Source organism: Rhinatrema bivittatum, chromosome 1 (genome assembly GCF_901001135.1).
Source record: "Rhinatrema bivittatum chromosome 1, aRhiBiv1.1, whole genome shotgun sequence".
NCBI classification, from domain to species: Eukaryota; Metazoa; Chordata; class Amphibia; order Gymnophiona; family Rhinatrematidae; genus Rhinatrema; species Rhinatrema bivittatum.
Genome location: NC_042615.1, coordinates 342,225,139 through 342,244,584, shown reverse-complemented (window position 1 = coordinate 342,244,584; position 19,446 = coordinate 342,225,139). Strand labels below are relative to the sequence as shown.

Genomic DNA, 19,446 nt, shown 5'->3' with positions numbered 1-19,446 from the left:
CCGATCCCATTGCTTCCCTCTCCCTTCTGGAAGGGGAGACTTAACTGCGTTCCCCTCTTGATGCCTGACTATGCATCCCTTCGAGGTGTTTTCCGTTCCCAGACAAGGGATGACACTGCTCTGACTTGCACCACCCCCAAGAATAGTCTAGAATACCACTCTTCCTTGGGCGCTGTAAGACGCAGCAGGTCTATCCATGAGGGAGCCTGTCCAGTGTTGCTCCCGGGTGACCCTCCAGGTTTCCCCTGTTCGGGAGTCATTTTGGAATCTGTTGGACTTTGTGAGCATCGTCTTTAAGGATTGCTATCATCAGTCATTCTTGCCTGCTGAGCCCTCCTCTTTGAGGAGAGTTTCAGTCCCATCAACTGAGTGATCATGCCTTTCACCCTGTTTGCCATGTCCATAGCTGAGGGAGCTGGGAGCCGAGAGCCCCATGCTCGCCATAGCATGCAAGCTGTTTTTTCCCTTTTTCAGGATCACCCCGTCTGCAAATAGAGGAGTCCTGGGTAATGCAGCATTGTCCATTGCTGGGCCACATGCTCCTTTAGGAAGGGAAGTTTTTCCCCTGGAGTAATCGCTCTGTTTCCACTGTTTCAAGAAGCATGAGTGCTGTATCTCAGTGGGTTACTCGCTGGTGGTTTCGGCTGCGAGTTGTTCACTTGGGTTGATAGACAACCGGACAACTTGTGCTTGCCCCGGCAGTCCTCTGGTCTGCCTCCTTGTCGTCATCACTCATTCTGACATCCGATTGGATTGTCAAGAGGAGGGGAAGGTAAAGCTAAGGCACTTGTGGTATATCTGTATACCTGCAGATAAGGATACACCACGTTTTTCCACTTATTTTCGCCATTCTCTGGCCAATAAAACTGCCTTAGTTTTTTCTCATTCTCTAGATTGCTCGAAGAGCCTTCCTGCTCTTCAAGCGATCCTGTGACAGGGTAGATGAACCTGTTCTGACAAGTGCTCTTGAGAGAGCTTCAGGCCTATCTAATCTCCCTGCTCGGGAGTTTTTTGGGCTACAGGTTGGTTTCAGGGATTGTCTCTCAACCCCTGAAACTCTTGATGCTGTACTGCGCAGACAGCTATGTCTGAAGCTTTGGCACACAGTTCTGTCCCAGGCCCTGCTGTGGTTTCCTGTTTGTACTTTCAAGTGTGGCGTGGGTTTTTTCAGTCTATTCGGCCTCCCAGCCATACCTGGGCACTCTTCTCCAGACCTTTGGCTGTCAGTGGTCGACAGTATCTTCTGGAGGGCTCTCGGACCCCAGTTTGTTTTTGGTTGTTTTTTTCACACCAAAAGAAACTCTGCAGTTTTCATTGTAGAGTCTCTCTTGTTTACATCTCTGGTCCTTCCTGTATTCAGGAGGATCTAGATACACTGTTTTTGTAAGAAATCCTGCTTGTATTGTCTTCCATGATGCTCAGTTGCTTCTGTTTGCATTCGCATCACTTCCCTGCTTCAGGCATCCCTGCTGAGCATGGGGATTTGTTTCTCAGTCTTTTTCTTGGCTTTCTTTGTAGACCCCCAACTCTTCTCCAGCCTAGTGGGTCGGCTGCCTCACAGGCAAAGGACTGAGGTAGTGCTCCAGAACTGTGCAGTTTACTGCTTTGTCCTGCTTGGATAGCCTGTAGCTTTGTATTCACCCATGTGTGAGGGCTACCATCCTGCTTGTCCTAGGAGAAAGCAGAGTTGCTTACCTTTAACAGGTGTTCTCCTAGCACAGCAGGATGTTAGCACTCATGAAACCCTCCTGCCTCCCCTGGGAGTTGGTTTCTCCATATTTAGCTCTATCATGGACTGAGGGACTCTGCTTAGGGGTCAGGGTGATGACTACAGCTGCACGTGCTCAGTAGGGCGTACTGAAAGCTCTAGAATCTTTGAGATCAAAGTTCCGTGCTGGGCTGCATCTGATGATGTCACCCATGTGTGAGGACTAACATCCTGCTGTCCTAGGAGAACACCTATTACAGGTAAGCAACTCTGCTTACTCTTCCAGCAGTCAGTACTGTTCAGGTTATCTTTGCATAGAAAGTGTAATAGACCAAGGCCACACCTAGTCCATTAGAGCAGTGTTTTCCCACCAGTGTATCGCCAAAAAATCCCCATTAATGAGGAGTTGAAGCATAGCCGAAGCCTTAGTTTTCTTTCTTTCCTGTTCTTCAGGATATCCTCCCGCCAGCAGTGGAGTGGTGGGGGTCACAGAACAGCACTTATCTGCTGCTACTCCCACTTCCCCCTCTGCTGGCTTTCCTCCGTATTGAAACGGCATGGGGCCCTGCAGTCTTGAGACCTGCTGGCCCTCTACAGATCTGATTGCAGAGGGAAGCTGGCATTGGAGGAAGCAGCAGCAGCACCAGGTAAGCGCTGTTTACGGACCCTGCTGGTTTCAGGTGTAGGGGAGAGAAAGGACAGCTGAATGTGCGATGGGGGGGGGGAGTATAGGTAATAATGCCAGGGGGTTGAGGGAAGGTGGTGATGCCAGAGGGAGCGAGAAGAGAAAGTGATGATTCCAGGGGAGAGAAAAGAGAAGCTGAGGAGGATGCCAGGTGGTGAAGGGAAGAGAAGAGAGTACCAGCGTGTAGGGGGACTTTCATTCAGTCCTGCAGGCATTAGTATTGACAGTGATGGATTACTCAAATGTTATCTGTCTAGGTCTTCCTCTTAATTATAATTCGTGTTCATCAAGTGATTCAGAATTCTGCAGCACGTATCTTCTCGGCGTGATCATATTACTCCTGTTTTATATTCTTTATATTGGCTTCCAGTTCAATACAGAGTCATCTTCAGGGATCTGACTCTTGTTCATTAGGCTCTGAATAATGAAGCTCAACAGTGTATTAGCTTCTTTTTGAGAACATACAGGCCAGAGAGGTATTGAAATCTGGGAAGTGTCTAAATGTTCCATCTGTCCATAAAGTGCTATAGTGGGAGCAATCGCTTGGAATAGCTTGCCTTATCCTTTGTGGCTGTAAGTGTATTTTAAGAAGTTAGACTTGCCTGTTTGAGAAGTGATTTCCGTACTGTCATTCAGGCTACCCTCTCCTCTAAAATGGACCACTGTAACTCCCTTCTCCTTGGTCTTCCCTACTCCACCATTAAACCGCTCCAGAATGCGTAGCAAGGATCATCACAAAAGCCCGCAAATCAGACCACATCACTCCAATCCTTAAAGACCTCCATTGGCTCCCGATCCCCTCACGCATCCGCTATAAAACCCTTACCATTATTCAGAAATCCATGTACAGACACAACTCCAACTGGCTAGTTGAACCGCCCCACCAGAGCAACCCACAAAGGCACCCTCCATGTGCCTTCCCTCAAGAAGGCACACCTCACATCCACTAGGGATCGAGCCCTCTCTGTTGCTGACCCCACCCTCTGGAACTCACTACCCACATACCTCCGACTTGAGCCATGCACCATTAAATTAAAAAATAAACTAAAGACTTGGCTCTTCAAGCAAGCTTACCCAGACTAGACTCTCCTGCACCGTTGACCCTATGCTGCATCAGTACTTGACCAGAAATTTTGTATAAAGTTTCTCACATTGTTCTCCTGTTATTTACATTTTATGTTGCTTACTTATGCCAGTTTTCAGCCTCTCATCTCTCTATACTCTGTTTTTCCATACCCAGTACCTGTTTGATGTGTTTTCTACCTGCAGTTCTAATGTAAACCGGTATGATGTGTCCACTAATACCGGTATAAAAAAGCATTAAATAAATAAGGTGTGTAAGCATGGTAGGCAGTTACTTGAGTTACATGGGCGATTTAGAAGCAGCATTGTATGTGTTTTGTCTGTTTCTGGTTTGTTTGTGGGTTTTTATTTATTTTTCATAAATGATTTTTTGACAGCTGCTTAATCTGAGGCATAACTGCTTAAAAATGTTTTAAATATAATTAAAATAAATAGATGATGATGTCAGAGGGTGGGAGGAGAAGATAAATTATGGTGAAGGTGTGATGGTGTGCCACGATGAAGTTAACCCTGTGCCAGATGTGCAATAATACAAAAAGGTTGGAAACCACTGTGACTAGAGAGCAGAAGATTCAACTCATCTACTTCCTCCTTTATCCTAGCAGCAGAACTCCTCCCTCACAGTTACAGCTCTTTTTAGCTTAGTCTGAAAAAGGACACCCAAGTGCTGACTGAAGATTAGAAACTCTGGCCATGCCCCTTGCAGTCTTTCCCTTGGTAGCAAAATTCCTGTCAGATGTTTATGATCTGGTATGACGCGCGACCAAATCAGTTGATCAAGGAGTCTCTGCCAGAAGAGCCTTACAACTAAAAGGCTGGTCTCAGCAATCTTCTAAGAGTTGTCATCGTATCCACTGCCCAGATGCCTCAGTATTTGCTCAGGGTTCTAATTTGGGCCAAAAACAGTTCGAAAGGCCAGTCATTGATCTACTTTGCCAAGCATCTGAAAACTCAGACTGCATGGCTAAGCAAAACCTTTTTGAGGTTGGAAGAACGTGTTACAAATTGAAGAGTTCAGGATTTGCTTATGGGGATAACTACAGACCTACAGTCATTGCCAGAAGGATCACGTCATAGCCATACAGATTCCATGACTCAGAAATTTGAAAGTGCCTCTTCCCTACATATTTTCGTACTGTGTAATGATTGAGTCATTGTTGACCATGATCAAAATCATTCAATTGTAAGTATTACCAATAGTTCTGTACTGACTCAGGACAGGGTTTCCCATACTTTTAAGTTGTTTTTCTCATTCTTAATTCCAGCTTCCTTTTCCCTCCAAAGCAAAAGGAAAAAGTAGCATTTTTTTTTTAGGCACATTTAACCAGTATTAGGCACCTATTACTATCATTGTGTCTCTGTCTGGTCATGTGTATGCACGAAGCTGAGGGCCTCTTTCTGGACATATTGGGTTGAAATTTGGTTGGAGAGTCTCTTAGGTGCCAACACTTCTGCCAAATCCATCCAAGGGGAGGACCCCAGAAATAGTACCATCTATGGTTTGGCAGAAGCAGGAAACTGGTATCTGAATTTATTTTCCTTTTCAAATAGTGCTCAAGGTGGCTCGCAGCATTATTAACATTCAGCCACAGTCAGTAAGTCACAAGAAGACTAGGAAACATGCCTGCCTTCTGCTGTGCTGGAAGCATACACTACTTTAACTTGGATTATATTGCAGTACAATGTATGTGGTTATTTACAGCAAACACGATCCGTCCTGTGCCTCCCAAAACCACTGATCCAGGAGACTGATTTCCAGAATTGTTGTAACTGTCAGTGTCATTACACTTAGACTTCCAGAAGTCAATATTCAGTAGGCCGTTTAGTTGAGAAGTTATCCGGTTAATGATAGCCAGATAACTTATTCCGCATATTCAGCTGCATAAATGTCCGGCTGAATATACTTGCATAAAGTTATCAGACTACTTGCAGCCAGATAACTTGAAAAGCTAGCCAGCTATGTTTGAATATAGCCAGTTAAGTTGCTGAGTTGTCCGGCCTTGTATCTTTAAAGGATATCAGTCTTGTTCCCCCCCCCCTTTCAATTTGGAATCTTAGCCCCCCCCCCCCCCCCCCAATCTCTCCTGGACACCTCCCTCCTGATGACAAAAACTTTCCCTGCCATAAGCGAGAGTCTCACTCACCCGCTCACGGCAGCTCCGGCGCTACTTTGTTAGGCAGTGCTGTAAGTGTGAATTGTGCTCAGTTTGTGCTTCCATTGCTCCCAAGGATAACTCATTTCCAGCGCTGCATATCAGATCCAGGCCACCAGAGGTGGGTGTGTGAAACCCTTGCTCCCTACAGGGAAGGCTTTTGTCACCGGGAGGGGGCGGGTGTGGGCTGACTTCTTTTAAGACTCTGTGGGGGCCAATCCGCGATTCTAGATTTTAAATTGAAAACTGGGGGGGGGGGGGGGCAAGATGGCCCTGGTAATGTTTGCTCTCCAGCAATTTAAAGATAACAGTTGGGAGCTGTGGGCCCTTCGATTTCTTTTATTTTTAATACTGACTGACAGGCGCTATTTGCCAGGATATTTTTTTTCCCAAACTTACTTTATTGGCATTTTACACAACATAACATAAAGTGTAGAAAACATGAATACAAGCGCATCGACCTTCAACAGATAAATTTAGTAGCCACATATTTCCCTCCCCCCCCCCCCCCCCACCCCCAGCAGCCACTAACATAACATTGGTGTTGGCGAATCACAAGGCTGGATAACTTTAGATCCACTCTAAAGCAGGTCTAAGATTATCCACTCGGCTAGGCTACCTGGATATCTCAGCCCATCCCCAGGAAGCCCCAGGAACACCTCTTCTTTATTTTATCTGGCTAAATTCTAGCCAGATAACTGCTTATCCGGGTATAACATAACTGGATAAGTGGCTGAATATGTCACATTTGCTGTGTACCCAGATAACTTTTGAGTTATCCATCTAAGTAGGTTTTTAATATGCTCCCCCAAGGATCTAAAGAGCTATTAACCCCCACAGACCAAGTCCTTATCAAAATCCTCATTTTCTGAGCGTGATGGTTTTGTAATTGAAAAAGGCAGCCTGGGCCATTCAGCTCTGTCCTTGGTTTGATCCTCAAGCTGGGTCTTCTACTCTGTCAGTTGGGTGTGTTGCAGAGGCAACGTGTTTAGCCCTGGGGGTGTGGGGGGGTAGGAAGTTAGGGTCATTGGTCAGGCATGACCCTGGGATGGCCCGATTTGGGGCCTTTAATTGCAGGGGTCTGGAAGGAGACCTGGTGCGGCATCCCTCTTGCCAGGGATTGATGCTTCAGTGACTAGGTGCGTTGGGTGGGGGATTGTAAAATAGGGTAAAATTCCCTGGATAGTTGTGACGGCTCATAGCTCTAGGATTCCACCACTGATTCTTACTGAGCTAGAAGCAGAAAGGCGCAGGTGCTAAAGGAAGGATTATTTCATTGATGTAGTAGTAAGTGGCCTCCTACAAGAAGGAAGAGTTTCTGCCAACAACTGTGGGGTACTCCTGGTGGAATTTTATAGAAGAAAATTGTACATTCTGCCCACTATTTTAAAGTTATGCATACTGTATTTATCAAAATACGATAGTAATTAAAATTTCAAAACAGAAAATGTTCTTACTGAAAGATGTAGTATTTTTTTTTTTTTTTTTATATACCGACATTTGATCTCAATCGAGATATCACACCGGTTTACATTCAGGTACTATAGGTATTTCTCTATCCCCAGAGGGCTTACAATCTAAATTTTTGTACCTGAGGCAATGGAGGATAAAATGACTTGCCCAAGGTCACAAGGAGCGACAGCTGGACTCGAACCCTGGTCTCCTGGTTCACAGTCCACTGCTCTAACCACTAGGCTATATCTCCTCCCTTATTTGTTTTGGTTTTTGGTGCAGAATTTCCCCAGCAAAGTAAAGTACATCATAATTGTGGCTTTTGGTACATTTAGGCATGTCACTTTCATAATCCACAGAGTCTTGAGCTGCAGGCGGCGCTGACTTCTCGCAGCTGCCATTACTTGTGGGCAGCACTGCAGTGTCTGTGGTGGGTTGTTACAAATATCAGCATCTGAAAGAAGCCGGTGGCTGCCTGCGGATCCTCTTGAGCTCTCCCGATGGGCAAATGAAAATCCTTGAAATCCAGAAGCCCCTAAGGCAGTACACCATTCTTCCCTTGTACTGCGGTCCATCCCCTTCAACACTCTGTACTCCTCCTCCTCAGCAGCTTATCTCCCTCAATACACGATCCCCACTCCACATTCATATTTCCTCTTCCCATACATGCCCTCACCTCCAATCTTCCCCCAAATCATCCCTCTCATATTCCTTCCACTGCCCACTTCGTGAAGTCTCACAAAACCCTGCCAAAAAGATGCTCAGAACTTGTATAGCAAACCTGCCGTAACGGCATTAACTCTTGTGACTCAAACAGCAACAACCTTGTCTGTGGAAAGGCAGCATTGCAAATATTGCACGGGCGCTAGAATACCAGTAATGCCTCCTGTCGGGAAAACAGAACAAACTGTGGACCTGCTGCAGATCCCTACACGGAAATTATGTACTGCACTAGAAGAATCCTTCACTGCATTCACAATGCAGAACACGGACAGACCATCACCTAACCCAGAATAAGGGAACATAAATCCAGAAGCAGAAACATGCAGACAAAATCTGGAATGGAAAACCCCTGAAGCCAGGCATTTCCTCCTATAGTTTGCAAAATCCAAAAATAGAAGGAATGCACATTTTCCAAGGGTGATGTATTCCATTCTCTAAAAGTTGAAAATTAATTACTTTCTTTTCTATCTTTGTCTAGGGGCATTTTTATTTTTCTAATTGCGGTGATCCAGATACTCTCTTCCATTTTCCTTTTCTTCTTTCTCCTCTTGTCGACTTCACTTCTTTCTCTTCATCTGTCTGTGACATTGATCTTTCCCTTTTATCTTTTCTCCATTTTTCTTCTCTGCCTCTCTAGTCATTCTTAGCTAGATTTTATCCCTCCTTCTCTTGCCCTCCTGTCCTCAGTCTCCTTTACCTGCTAGCTTTCCACTCTCGCCTTTGCCCTGCCTTCCCATTCCCCCTTTCCTCCACTCTCTAGTCCTCCATTTCCACCCTCTGTACTTGCCCCTTTCCCAGCTCTCCTCTGATTCTCATTTCCTCACCAGCTCCTTTCCTGTTGGTTGTCCCTTCTTAGCACCTACCCACTTTCTTCTATCTCATATCCTCTACCCAGCTTCCCATGTCCCCTCTTTCACCACCTTCCCAACCCCATTTCCACACATTCACTTCCCTCACAACCCGGCGCCTCTCCACAGTCCCCTGTCCCTTCCACTGCCTTTCAACCTCTTCCCAGTCCCTCCAGATTCTTCATATCTCTTCATGACTCCTGTCCACCACACTTTCCCCTTTTACCCTGTCCTACTCTTTCTTACCTAAGAACATAAGAAATTGCCATGCTGGGTCAGACCAAGGGTCCATCAAGCCCCCAGCATCCTGTTTCCAACAGAGGCCAAACCAGGCCACAAGAACCTGGCAATTACCCAAACACCAAGAAGATCCCATGCTACTGATGCAATTAATAGCAGTGGCTATTCCCTATGTCAACTTGATTAATAGCAGTTAATGGACTTCTCCTCCAAGAACTTATCCAAACCTTTTTTAAATCCAGCTACACTAACTGCACTAACCACATCCTCTGGCAATAAATTCCAGAGCTGCCTCCTTCACACACAAACACACACACACAACTTTATCACCTCGCTTAAATGCTCTTCATGCTTGCTTCCTTCCTCCTTCCCTCCCAACACTTTCCCTTTCTTAAATGCTTCCCCCCTTTTCACACTCTTCCCTCTCTCTCAAGAAGCACTTCCCCCTCCTCTTACTCTCTCCCTCCCTCCAGAGATTCTTACCCCTTTTCACTCCCTCAAACCACTTTCTAGAGGCTCCCCCCACACTTTCTTAAACCCACCTGCAGACACTCTTCATCCTTCCCATTCTCCTATCCTAGTACATCAGGGTATATGTCATATGTCTTCCACTGGGACTGAGTACTGTCGTCCTTACATTTACCAGATCTGGTATTTGCCTTCCTAATCTTATTCTTCCTCGCCATGCCAGCAGCCGGAGCAACAATCACGTCGTCATCTGCTTCCATAGGGCCAGTCAATGCTGTATGAGCCACAAAATCATGCAGCTCATTCACGAGTCTTGCCCCATGGCAGCAGGCAATGATGTGTTGACCAGTCTAATGAATAATGTTGATAGTACCTTGGGACGCCCTGGGCAACATCTTGGCTCTCCCTACCCAAAGGCTAGTGGTGCTCTCACCCCCAACCACCTTTCTCATCTGTCAGCCTCCACCAGCTGGTTCCCTTGTCCCTCTCTCTCTCCTGCTCTCACTACTCCAGGACAGCTGTCATCTACCTGCACTATGAGACTCTGAGTGAACTGGACAGGTGCACAGAATTCCTCCGGAGTAAACAAGGCTAATTTACTGGATGTGGAAATGTTTTGTGTGTGGGTGCAAAGATGAAGACTTTGAGAGCCTTCAACTTTTCTTTAGATCATACTCCCAAACATTTGTCCCTTGAGCTATGAAGAGCAGTGCCACAAAGTTTCAAAGAGCTCCAGTGCCTGCAGCAATCTGGGGGATGAGAGGCCTCTGCCAACACATGCAAGATTCCAGTTGGCAGTGTTGTTGGACATGCAAGGGTCTATGAAGGGTCAATTTATATCTCACTCCACGTGTTGTTAGATGGTAACCTCGTCTGTCATGAAATTTCAGTCTTGTTCTTTCTAATATAATGCAGTCCATTTTTGGTCCGCAGGAAGAATGATCAAATTGAAATGTCTGGTGTTCCAAACGATATTCTTCAGTTGATTTGTTTTTAGAGAGAAGGTACTTCTTTAGATTTGATTCTATAAGTTAGGTCTGGTCTTCTCATGAATCATGAAATTATTCTCCCTGTGTAATGCCTGACACTTTCCAGTTCTAGGAGGGGAAGTTTCACTGTTTGAATGTTGAGTGTGTTAGTTTTACATAAGAGATTGGATCATTCAGAATGTCAGGGCAATGTTTTATTTTGTGTAAAGTTGTATGGTCGGTGTCCTATCTCTGTGCAAAGCTCCCTATGACTTCATGAGAACAGTGTCCACAGGGAAAAATGTGTCCTGTGTTAAAGAACTCTATAAGGTGGCATTCTAATCACAGCTTCATAAGAAACTATGGCATGGAAAAAGTGAGATTTGACTGATGCAAGTTCTGGCAGGTGAATCTTCCAGGCTTCAGTGAACCCGGGTCAGTGAGGTACTGCTGATGTATTTCCCAATCAGTAATGACTATTGGAAGAGTGTAAAAGATTTTCTTATCTGCCCGTTTTTGTTCCACCAAATGACAGATGTATCCACCCTGTATTTTTAAGCTGCATCTTTCATCTGGGATGCATATAAATACGTTGGGCAACCTCAAGGTGGAAGGTTTTATTGCACACTACCAACATTTCCTGAAATCTAGCTCAGTTAAACCTCATCCAAGAAAGAATGTGTTCTTAACCTCTCTGTATATTTTTAATCTGTCTCTCTGTAAGCTTAGTTTAGAAAATGCTCAAAATGGAGAGGATGAGTTGTGCTACTTGGATGGAGGAGGAAGTAAAAGATTAATTGGTCTATAGTGGACTCTACTGTTCAGCTTGGTCTGTTACACTCCCTAAGTAGAGGTGGCCCTGTCAGTCTAGTGTGTTAAGAGGTAATAGAAAATTGACTGATAGAGAAAAAAATCCCTTTCTGGCAACTTCCCACAGTGCATTTTATAAAAGTATGTTTTTACTTTGAGTCTTCACCAAAAGTAGGACACAATGTGGACCTGTATTCAGACCAGTGTAAATTGAGGAGTACAAGGCCTTGCAGAGTTAAACAAAAGAAAAAGACAGTTGAGTAGTATTTTCGTTGGAAGGTTCTCATACAGGCCGATGCAATATAGTGTGCTCTGCCAAGCACACGGCTTTATGGGCGATTGGACGCACGTCCATAACCCCCCGATGGAATACGGGATTAGCGCGTCCAAGCCACCCCGAGGCTAATAGCACTTATCGCATGTAAAGTTCATGTAGATGAGGCTATTAGCTAATCCCCGGGATTAAAAAAATTTCCTGCACAGCCAATGCGCCCACTGCAATATGACAAATTTTATGCCAGGCCCAGGGCTGGCATAAATGTCTGCTGCATTCAAGGGCTCATTGGAAAAAAACAAAAAATCCTGCTTTCTGTGAATTTTCCTCTTAGTATCATTGGGATGCTAAGTTGGAGGAACCACACAAAGCAGATCCAAGTAAAAAAAAAAAAAAAAGTCTTGGAAAAAAACAATTCTGGGCACCCAATATACATGCACAAGATACTGTCTAGGACGTGTATCTTATATATACGGTAACAGGAGAAAACGGACGATCATCTTGAGCATCCGTTTTCCTAACCCGCACGGACAGCCATCTCTCCTGGGCACCTGATGCCGAAGAGGCGCTAGGGATGCACAATTTTCCTTACTGCCTCCTTTTTAGCGCAATCCCTCATTTAAATTTTGGATTCCGCCCAGGAGAGGTGGCTGGGCACATGTTGCGAAAGTGCTGAGCGCCCATATTTTATTGGCCTGAATATGCTTTCTTTACAGTGTATCCTTGGTGTTTATTCCTCCTATGTACATAGCTGCATACAGTTTTAATGAACTTGTTTATCTTGTTCTGTGGGACTTTTTAAAGCATTAAAAACTGATGTAATGCATATGGAATGAGAACAGTAACGAGTAAACTTGAATTCAGAATGGGTTATTTCAGCTCTTTCTTAGTCATTTGTGAGCTGCTGCGAATGTGCTTCCTCTGACAATTATTAGATTAGCGGATCAAGCACAAGTCCTGCAGTATAGTGGGCTTGAAGCTTCATAGTCCGGCTAGCTTGGTTGTGAAGCCCTAACCTTCAAAATGATTACATTGTTAAATATTTGCTGTGTTCTTGACCCTAAGTATTAAAGACAATTTCTTGATTAAAAGATCTTCAGATTAAAAGAACAGTTGGTTGCTATTCTAGTCAAGTGGTCATCTTTGTATGATTGATGTCATTCTAAATGAATATTTGTCTTAACCAGCAGTATTTAATTTCCCTTTTTCTTTAGAGAATGTAATATCTATCATAGTTCCCATTTTTCTGTAAGGTTTTTGCATTCTTTATTTGGGGATTAAAGGAGGGTAAAGCAGTGATTATAATAAGTTTTTGTTGTAATGAATACTGGTTTCTTTGGGTATAGTGCTGTATGTTCCATCCTGTTTTCTGTTGCAAGTTTGTTGCTTGTAAAATATTGTAAATAACAGAGAAAATTAAAAAAAAAAATGTAAAAGGGTCAGACTAGCTTGTTCACAGGGATAGCTTTATTCAGAATCAGGCTTGCACAGGGCCAGACTAGTTTTCACTTAACTCTGCTGGGAATGTACAGCTACAAACATATACTCGTGGATGTGCACTTTTGTTACATAACCGAATAAGCAGCCCCTGGCATCCTAGGATAGGAAGAGGCTACTTGAGAGGGAGGTGGAGGTTGGGAGGCAGTGGAGGTAACAAAGGGCTGGTAAATATTTCCTGATGCATTAATTTGAGGGCGCTATCCCTAGGATTTACCAAGAAATGTTCTGTGGTAGGTACAAAGAATAATATAAGGGGAAAATAGCAGAGGAAAGGAAGTTCCTCTGTCCCGTTCCCCCCCCCCCCCCCCCCCCCCCCCCCCCCCAAGTATATAAAATACACAGTAAATATATATGGTAAAACAGTTTCAAAAAGGAACAGTAACCACATGTAATATGACAATATAGTTCTCTGGTAAGTTGAAGGTCTGCAAACCTGACATGAAATATGGCATAGCACTAAGGAGTGAATTTTCAAAAGAGCAAGTAAAAGTAACATATATCATAGTCATTTTCAAAAGCCCATTTATGCATGTAAAATCTTTTGAAAATTACCTCCTATATTTGTAAATTAGTCTTCTCGCTGATTTTTATATTGTCACATCATATTTTTTTTGCTCAGACCATAGATGTGCAATCCTTGGGGTATTTTTTATTTTTTGCCTGCTCTCATGTCTTCATACAAAGAAAAGTGAGAAAAATATATATATATATATTGCTTTCTAATTATTCTTGCTGTCCTGCAGTGCCCCTCAGTCTCGCCCTGACAGCGTGGCCTCAGCACATTCCTTAAGTGCAGACTCAGACAGCACCAGTGACTCGGACAGTTCTTCAGCTTCCGACAGTGAGAGCAGCTCCAGTGACAGCGAAGGGCACGAAGCCCCGAGGGCATTAACGCCCGAGGTATGGTTTTGGCTTTTAGCAAAGGGCGTGGCTTACAGTGTCATGCTCAGTTGCAGCACAGTGTTTGTTCCTCCTCCGTTCTCTTTGCAGCCTGCTTGGAATAAGAATTGTGCCCTCTCCTGAGAAGTGTTAAAACTCTTTAAACGGGCTACTAATAAGCAAACTCAAATCAAGAGCTAAATAGTATTTCTTTTTATGTTAATTTTTGTTGGCGCTTAAATATGTGTTCCTTTTCAAATAAGCAGGGATTTTATCACATAGGAAAAAAAAATGTTTCCTCTTTAGCAGGAGTCGGATTGATATGTAGCCCAGTTTCTTGTCCTGGTGAGGGTAGTTTTCAGCTGGACGTGGCCAAAGTCTGCAGGCACAAAGCATCAACAGCATTTACCCTGACCTTTTTCAAAGCAGACTCGTGCACATAAGCCCACATTAAAAAATGTGCAGATGTCAGTACTTCATGCAGACACATACACTTATCAGGAGTGCAGGGGAAAACATGTGCATACTTGAGTTATGTCTATAGATTTCCCTCTATCCCAGGATAATATTTAAAAAAAACTATTTGCACGCTGAACCGGGATTTATGCAATTATAACCCCTTTTGAAAATTACCCTCTAAAAGCTCTAGATGGAAGTGTGATGCAGTGGAAATAAGACTTCATACAACTTTATATGTAGTCAAAGCAGTAAAGCATTTTTTTTAAATGTAATTTTACTTTCTTAGACTTTTGGGATGATTACTTATCACTGGTGATTTCCTGCTTTTAGTTGACTCGTTCAATAAAATTAAGGGTAGGCAGGATAAATTGTGTGTGTGAGTGGGGTTAGGGATTAGGCTGCTTATTTCCATAGTAGGACATCCCTATTGAATGTTAACCAATTCCTAGCATTGTGGAACACATCATCAGAGCAGTCCTGTTTCCTGTCCTCCACTCTGCGTCACCCTGATTTCAAGTTGTCGCCACAGCAGGAGCTTCCAAGTGAGTCATCAGAGAGGAAAAGCATTCTGAGACAGGGTTGTGATGGTACATTATCACCTGGTAGTGGTGATTTGGAGGATTCTGAGGGAAAGAATAATTGTTCATGCGGTCATGTATTCCTGTATGTGGAGTCCCTCCCTGTCCTTCGCCTGTTCAGTTCCACTGGTTGCATTAGCAGGATTGTGGACAGTCAGATATTTTTATGTTTTATTCCTGTTCTGTGAATATGTACAGCACATGGATATGAAAAGCAACTATTGTAGGACAATAAATGAAAATAGTGTTCCTTATGATGCGGAATGTGGCATTCTTTTGATATACAGATTTAAAATAAATTTAAAAATTCTGCACATGTGTACATAGAGGCTAAATTCTTTTGAGCATAGATAGTCCTGGTTTCTCCTTAGTTTTGAATCCCTTTTTTGTAATTCATGTTTGAATGTAAAGATGATACAGTGCAAACCAAGTACAAAAGTGCAAATGACACACCTATACCCATAATCCAAAATACAAGGCAAAGAAGGGTGTCTTGTTAGACTATCTATATCAGTTTTTAAGAAATAGGTGTCATATAACAAGGTGCTCAAACTTTTCAATGTTGGCACATATCAGTGACTGAGCACCTGAAAAGATATAATCACATACTTGCAATCTGTTTAAACCTTCTTTGTGAAACGTGAAATATCAAAAATAGAAATGCTTATCTGTTTGTCTATCAAGTCCATCTGTAAACTTAGTCCCAAAGTCCATCACAGTCCAAGTACTGAACTTCAAGCCAAAATGTTCTCTTGTAGACAGCCCAAAATTTCATTGTAGTGAATCTCAATTAGTCCCAACACCGGTGTTTCGGCAACTCACTGTCTGCCACAGGAGAGAGATTCCGTAAATATCCAGAAGGTATCAAAACTACAGTGCTGCCGAGGGGGTGAAACTAGCTTCTCCGATTTGTTTCGATCTTTTGGGTGCTCAGCCACTGATGTGTGGTGACATTGAAATGTTTTTAACACCTTGTTATTTAAGACACCTATCTCTTAAAAACTGATTTAGATAGCTTATAAAACATAAAATAGTACAGTTTACAAAGGTACATGGAATCGTGTTTTATGGAAGCACTTCAGAGACCTCTTCTGTAGGAGTTAGATTTATTTGAAATCTGTGTGTAAATTATGGGGATTTACTTTACTCTTTTTTTTTTTTTTTTTTTTCAGCCTGATCCACCTACAGCAAACAATTGGCAGCTAGGCACCTGGCTGAACAAGGTGAGCCAACCATCGGCATCCGTGGAAAACCACAGTGATTCTGTGCATGAGCAACAAGCACACCAGGAGAGCAAAGAACAGGAGACCAACAGCAATTGCTCCACTGAGCCCCTGGAATCTAAGGAGTCCCATCCAAAAGTTTCTAGCAAAGCACCAAGGACTTCCCAGGAGGGGCATGAGAGCAAAAGAAGTTGTCTGAAGTCTCCACCACGTAGTGATGGAGCTCCTCCAAGGCAAACTGTCGGTACAAAGCAGCCAAGGAAATCTGGGCAGACTTCACTGAAAGAGGAGCCTAAAGGTGGACTGAAAGTAGAAAGCCAACCTGGTCCATACAATGCTAAAGACCAGCCATCAAGAGAAAAGCCAAAAGTGAAAACGAAAGGAAGGCCAAAGTCTAGTGACAAGAAGGATCCAAAACCACCAGATCCCCTAACCTCTGAAAAGAAAAAGCACAAGAGCTCTCATCAGGCAAGCAAGAGCACATTTTTAGGCTCTGAACCTGAGAAGGGCCATGTGAGCCACAGTCACCCAGAACACTCCCCAAGTCCCCAAATTCAGAGCCAGAGCTTACCCAAAAGTAGGACTACTAGCAGCAAGTCTACTGTTAAGGTTCATGAGGACTTCCATAGGAAGAGCGTGCCATTACTCATCAGGGATAACAGGTCGCTGTCGCCACTGAGGGAGAGTCGGCTTCCTCATACTCTTGTTGTAAAAATTGAGCTGTCGCTTCTTTCGAGGATTCCAAAACAAACCAGGAAAGAGCATTGTCCAAAGAAGGTGGAGAGCAAGGAAGCTTCCAGTGGGAGTAAGAAGGATTTGGAGAACAAAAGAACGGAGACCTCCAACAAGCTTCACAAAAAGAGGAAGGTGAGACCAAACTAATAATTAATATCTCTTGAAATTTGCTTCTTCATCTTCTGTATTTTTTTTCCTGATTTTATTTTGGCTTACATTCAATGCACAGTTCTACTAGCTGTATTGGTCCTATGACACATGGATTCATTTAGTGGACCCGTATAAGCATAATTCATTCATGTTACCTTTAACAATTGTGAGCAGATCTGGAGGAGGAACCTATGTGATCTTGAAAGCTTGTGTGTAGTATGTTTGGATTTGACTTATATTCTTTGTAGATGATATAACTTATTGGATCAATATATGTATGTATGTATGTAAACTTTTTCCCTCCATATTCTTGACAAGCAAGGGATCTTTCATGAAGGTGTTCCTGTCCTGCTTCCTCCCTGAGGTTGCTGTTGGTACACAGACTAAAGGACTCTTCTGAAGTCAACCCTAGCAATGTTCCTTCTTTAATTGACTTGCAAGAGGCATCTAATAAGTATTAGGTCAAGTTGGATATTCATCTCTATCTGTCAAATAGTTTAATTGACACATGCCCCAGTGAGTAGCATTTTAATGAGGTGACTCATTAGCAACCTTTTTTTTTCCTCTCCTCTAGTTTTGGGAAAAGTGAGGGGGAAATTTAAAGTGGGAGTTTATAAGCTGACCATGCTCTTCCAAAAGTGTAGTGCTTGTAAATGGTGCCAGCTGGCAACATGTCTGGAGTCTGAGCCATTTCTCTGCTGCACAGCACTGAAAAGTAACTGGCTATTATAGATTTTAATTTTGTCTAGCTTGGATCTCTGAGCAGTCCCTTTTTTTTTATTCCCCTCTACTGAATGTAAATTCTAGTCAGTGAACTGCTGCCAATCTGGTTTGCTACTATCGTATATGCACTTGTGTGTGACCTATGACAGCTATGAGTCTATTGAATCTTGTTTCTTGCCTTGTGACTGTACAAAGCTGTAGTCCAAGATTTGCTCTCTGCCGCAGCACACTGGCTTGTTGTAGGCTTTAGCTGCATGACATGATCCTGTGGTGGAAAACCTGCAGTGAAAAGCTGTGGATGATTCTTTCAGGAGGTGACATCAACAAGGCAGTAAGTTGATCCACGGAGTAACTATATCTGCGTGCGGGGGAGGGGGAGGTGGCGGTCCCTGGAGTCCCTGACAGCCTCCCTTTACAACAACAAGGAACTTTGTAAGAGCGAGCAAGAGCCCCTTGATCAGAAACTGGTAGCAAAAACTGATCAGCTCCTGAAAGAAGCGGTAACAGTCTGTGAAAGAATTTTATTTTTTAACCAGAAACCTTATCTGGAGCCACACCATTTAATGAAGGTGAAGTACTAACTTCCTGATTGACATTTGTTGCCAGAAGCCTGACTTAAACCAAGGAGGTTTGGAATAATTTGCAGATATTTTTTCACTTCTTGTGACAGGCATATGCATATTTATCAGATTTAATACTTAGCACAGGTGTGAATCTTTTGTAAGCAAGTAGCGCCAGTCATGGAGGCTTCGACCCTGGCTGCTCTGCATTTGCCTGCCTTTCATAAACCTTCACAGGGAGAAGGGAGTTCCAGTCATAGTGCGACGGTGATGCCTAGCAACCCGACTTAAGGCCCATGTTTGTAGGGTTCCGTTAGGAGGCCTAGCGCAGCGTCCCCCGGCCGAAGACAGTCGTTGCAGTGACTGGGATAAGGGAGTTGAGAGAGAATATAAAATAGGGAGAAAATCGCTGGGAAGTTGTGAATGAAGACTCATGGGTGCTGTAAACAAAAAAAGGCCAGAAGCCCAAAGAAGGAAGAGGAGAAGCAACCAGGTCAAATCTTGTCTCCTCTCTTAAGTAAGGTTATTAATTTTTAGTGATTGTGGTGGCCTTTTATATTTACTGTAAAAAAATAAATAAATAATTACATTTTCCTAGCATGTAGCAGATGGATTCAGGACCAATGGGTATGGTGTACTCCTGATAGCAGTTGGAGACGGATCAGATTTCAATCTGACGTCAGCCCTAGTACATATACCCCTGCAGGAAGTGCAGCTCTTCAGTATTTTCCATCTCCATAGCAGTTAGGGACTCTATGCATGTTCGCACAGCGTTAGAGTAATTTTACCAAAGAAAACCAAAATAAGAAGAAATCTTACCTCTACAGACGAGCCCCACTCTCCTGCGGTGACACCCATTGGGTCCCTCCCACAGTTGAGAATTCCCGAGGTGATTTCCGTGATCCCTCTGAGGTAAGCCTTGGTCCGGCGGCCGACCCTCTGCGGGGAGCTAGCCCCGAAATCGGGTGAGGCTGAGAGGCAGTGGGTGCAACTTCGAGCACAGCAGTGAAGGTAATTTCCCTCTCCTCCCGCAGCCAGAGACCGCCCGGAACGAGACCGGGAAGCGCAGAGACAAGGTAAGGTAGAAATCTATTTAAAAGTCTACGGTCTCCGAAGCTCGAGGAGTCGCACAGGTTGCCAGCCGGCACCAGTGCCACCGGGTTGATCTGCCCTAGCAGGGCTAGACCCCAGTCAGATCTGAGGGTCCTCCCACGTGGAGATCCTCCG

The 19,446-nt window shown here is 43.9% G+C and overlaps 1 protein-coding gene across 3 annotated transcripts in view; it reads left to right on the top strand.

The window, feature by feature from the left end:
* Positions 1 to 19,446, top strand: part of AFF1 (AF4/FMR2 family member 1) — a 377,818-nt gene that overhangs the window by 293,004 nt on the left and 65,368 nt on the right. For all 3 annotated transcript variants that reach the window (XM_029599151.1, XM_029599161.1, XM_029599173.1), the window contains 2 exons: positions 13,656 to 13,812; positions 16,001 to 16,918. In XM_029599151.1, the coding sequence (XP_029455011.1) occupies positions 13,656 to 13,812; positions 16,001 to 16,918 (1,075 nt within the window). The remainder of the gene's footprint in view (positions 1 to 13,655; positions 13,813 to 16,000; positions 16,919 to 19,446) is intronic.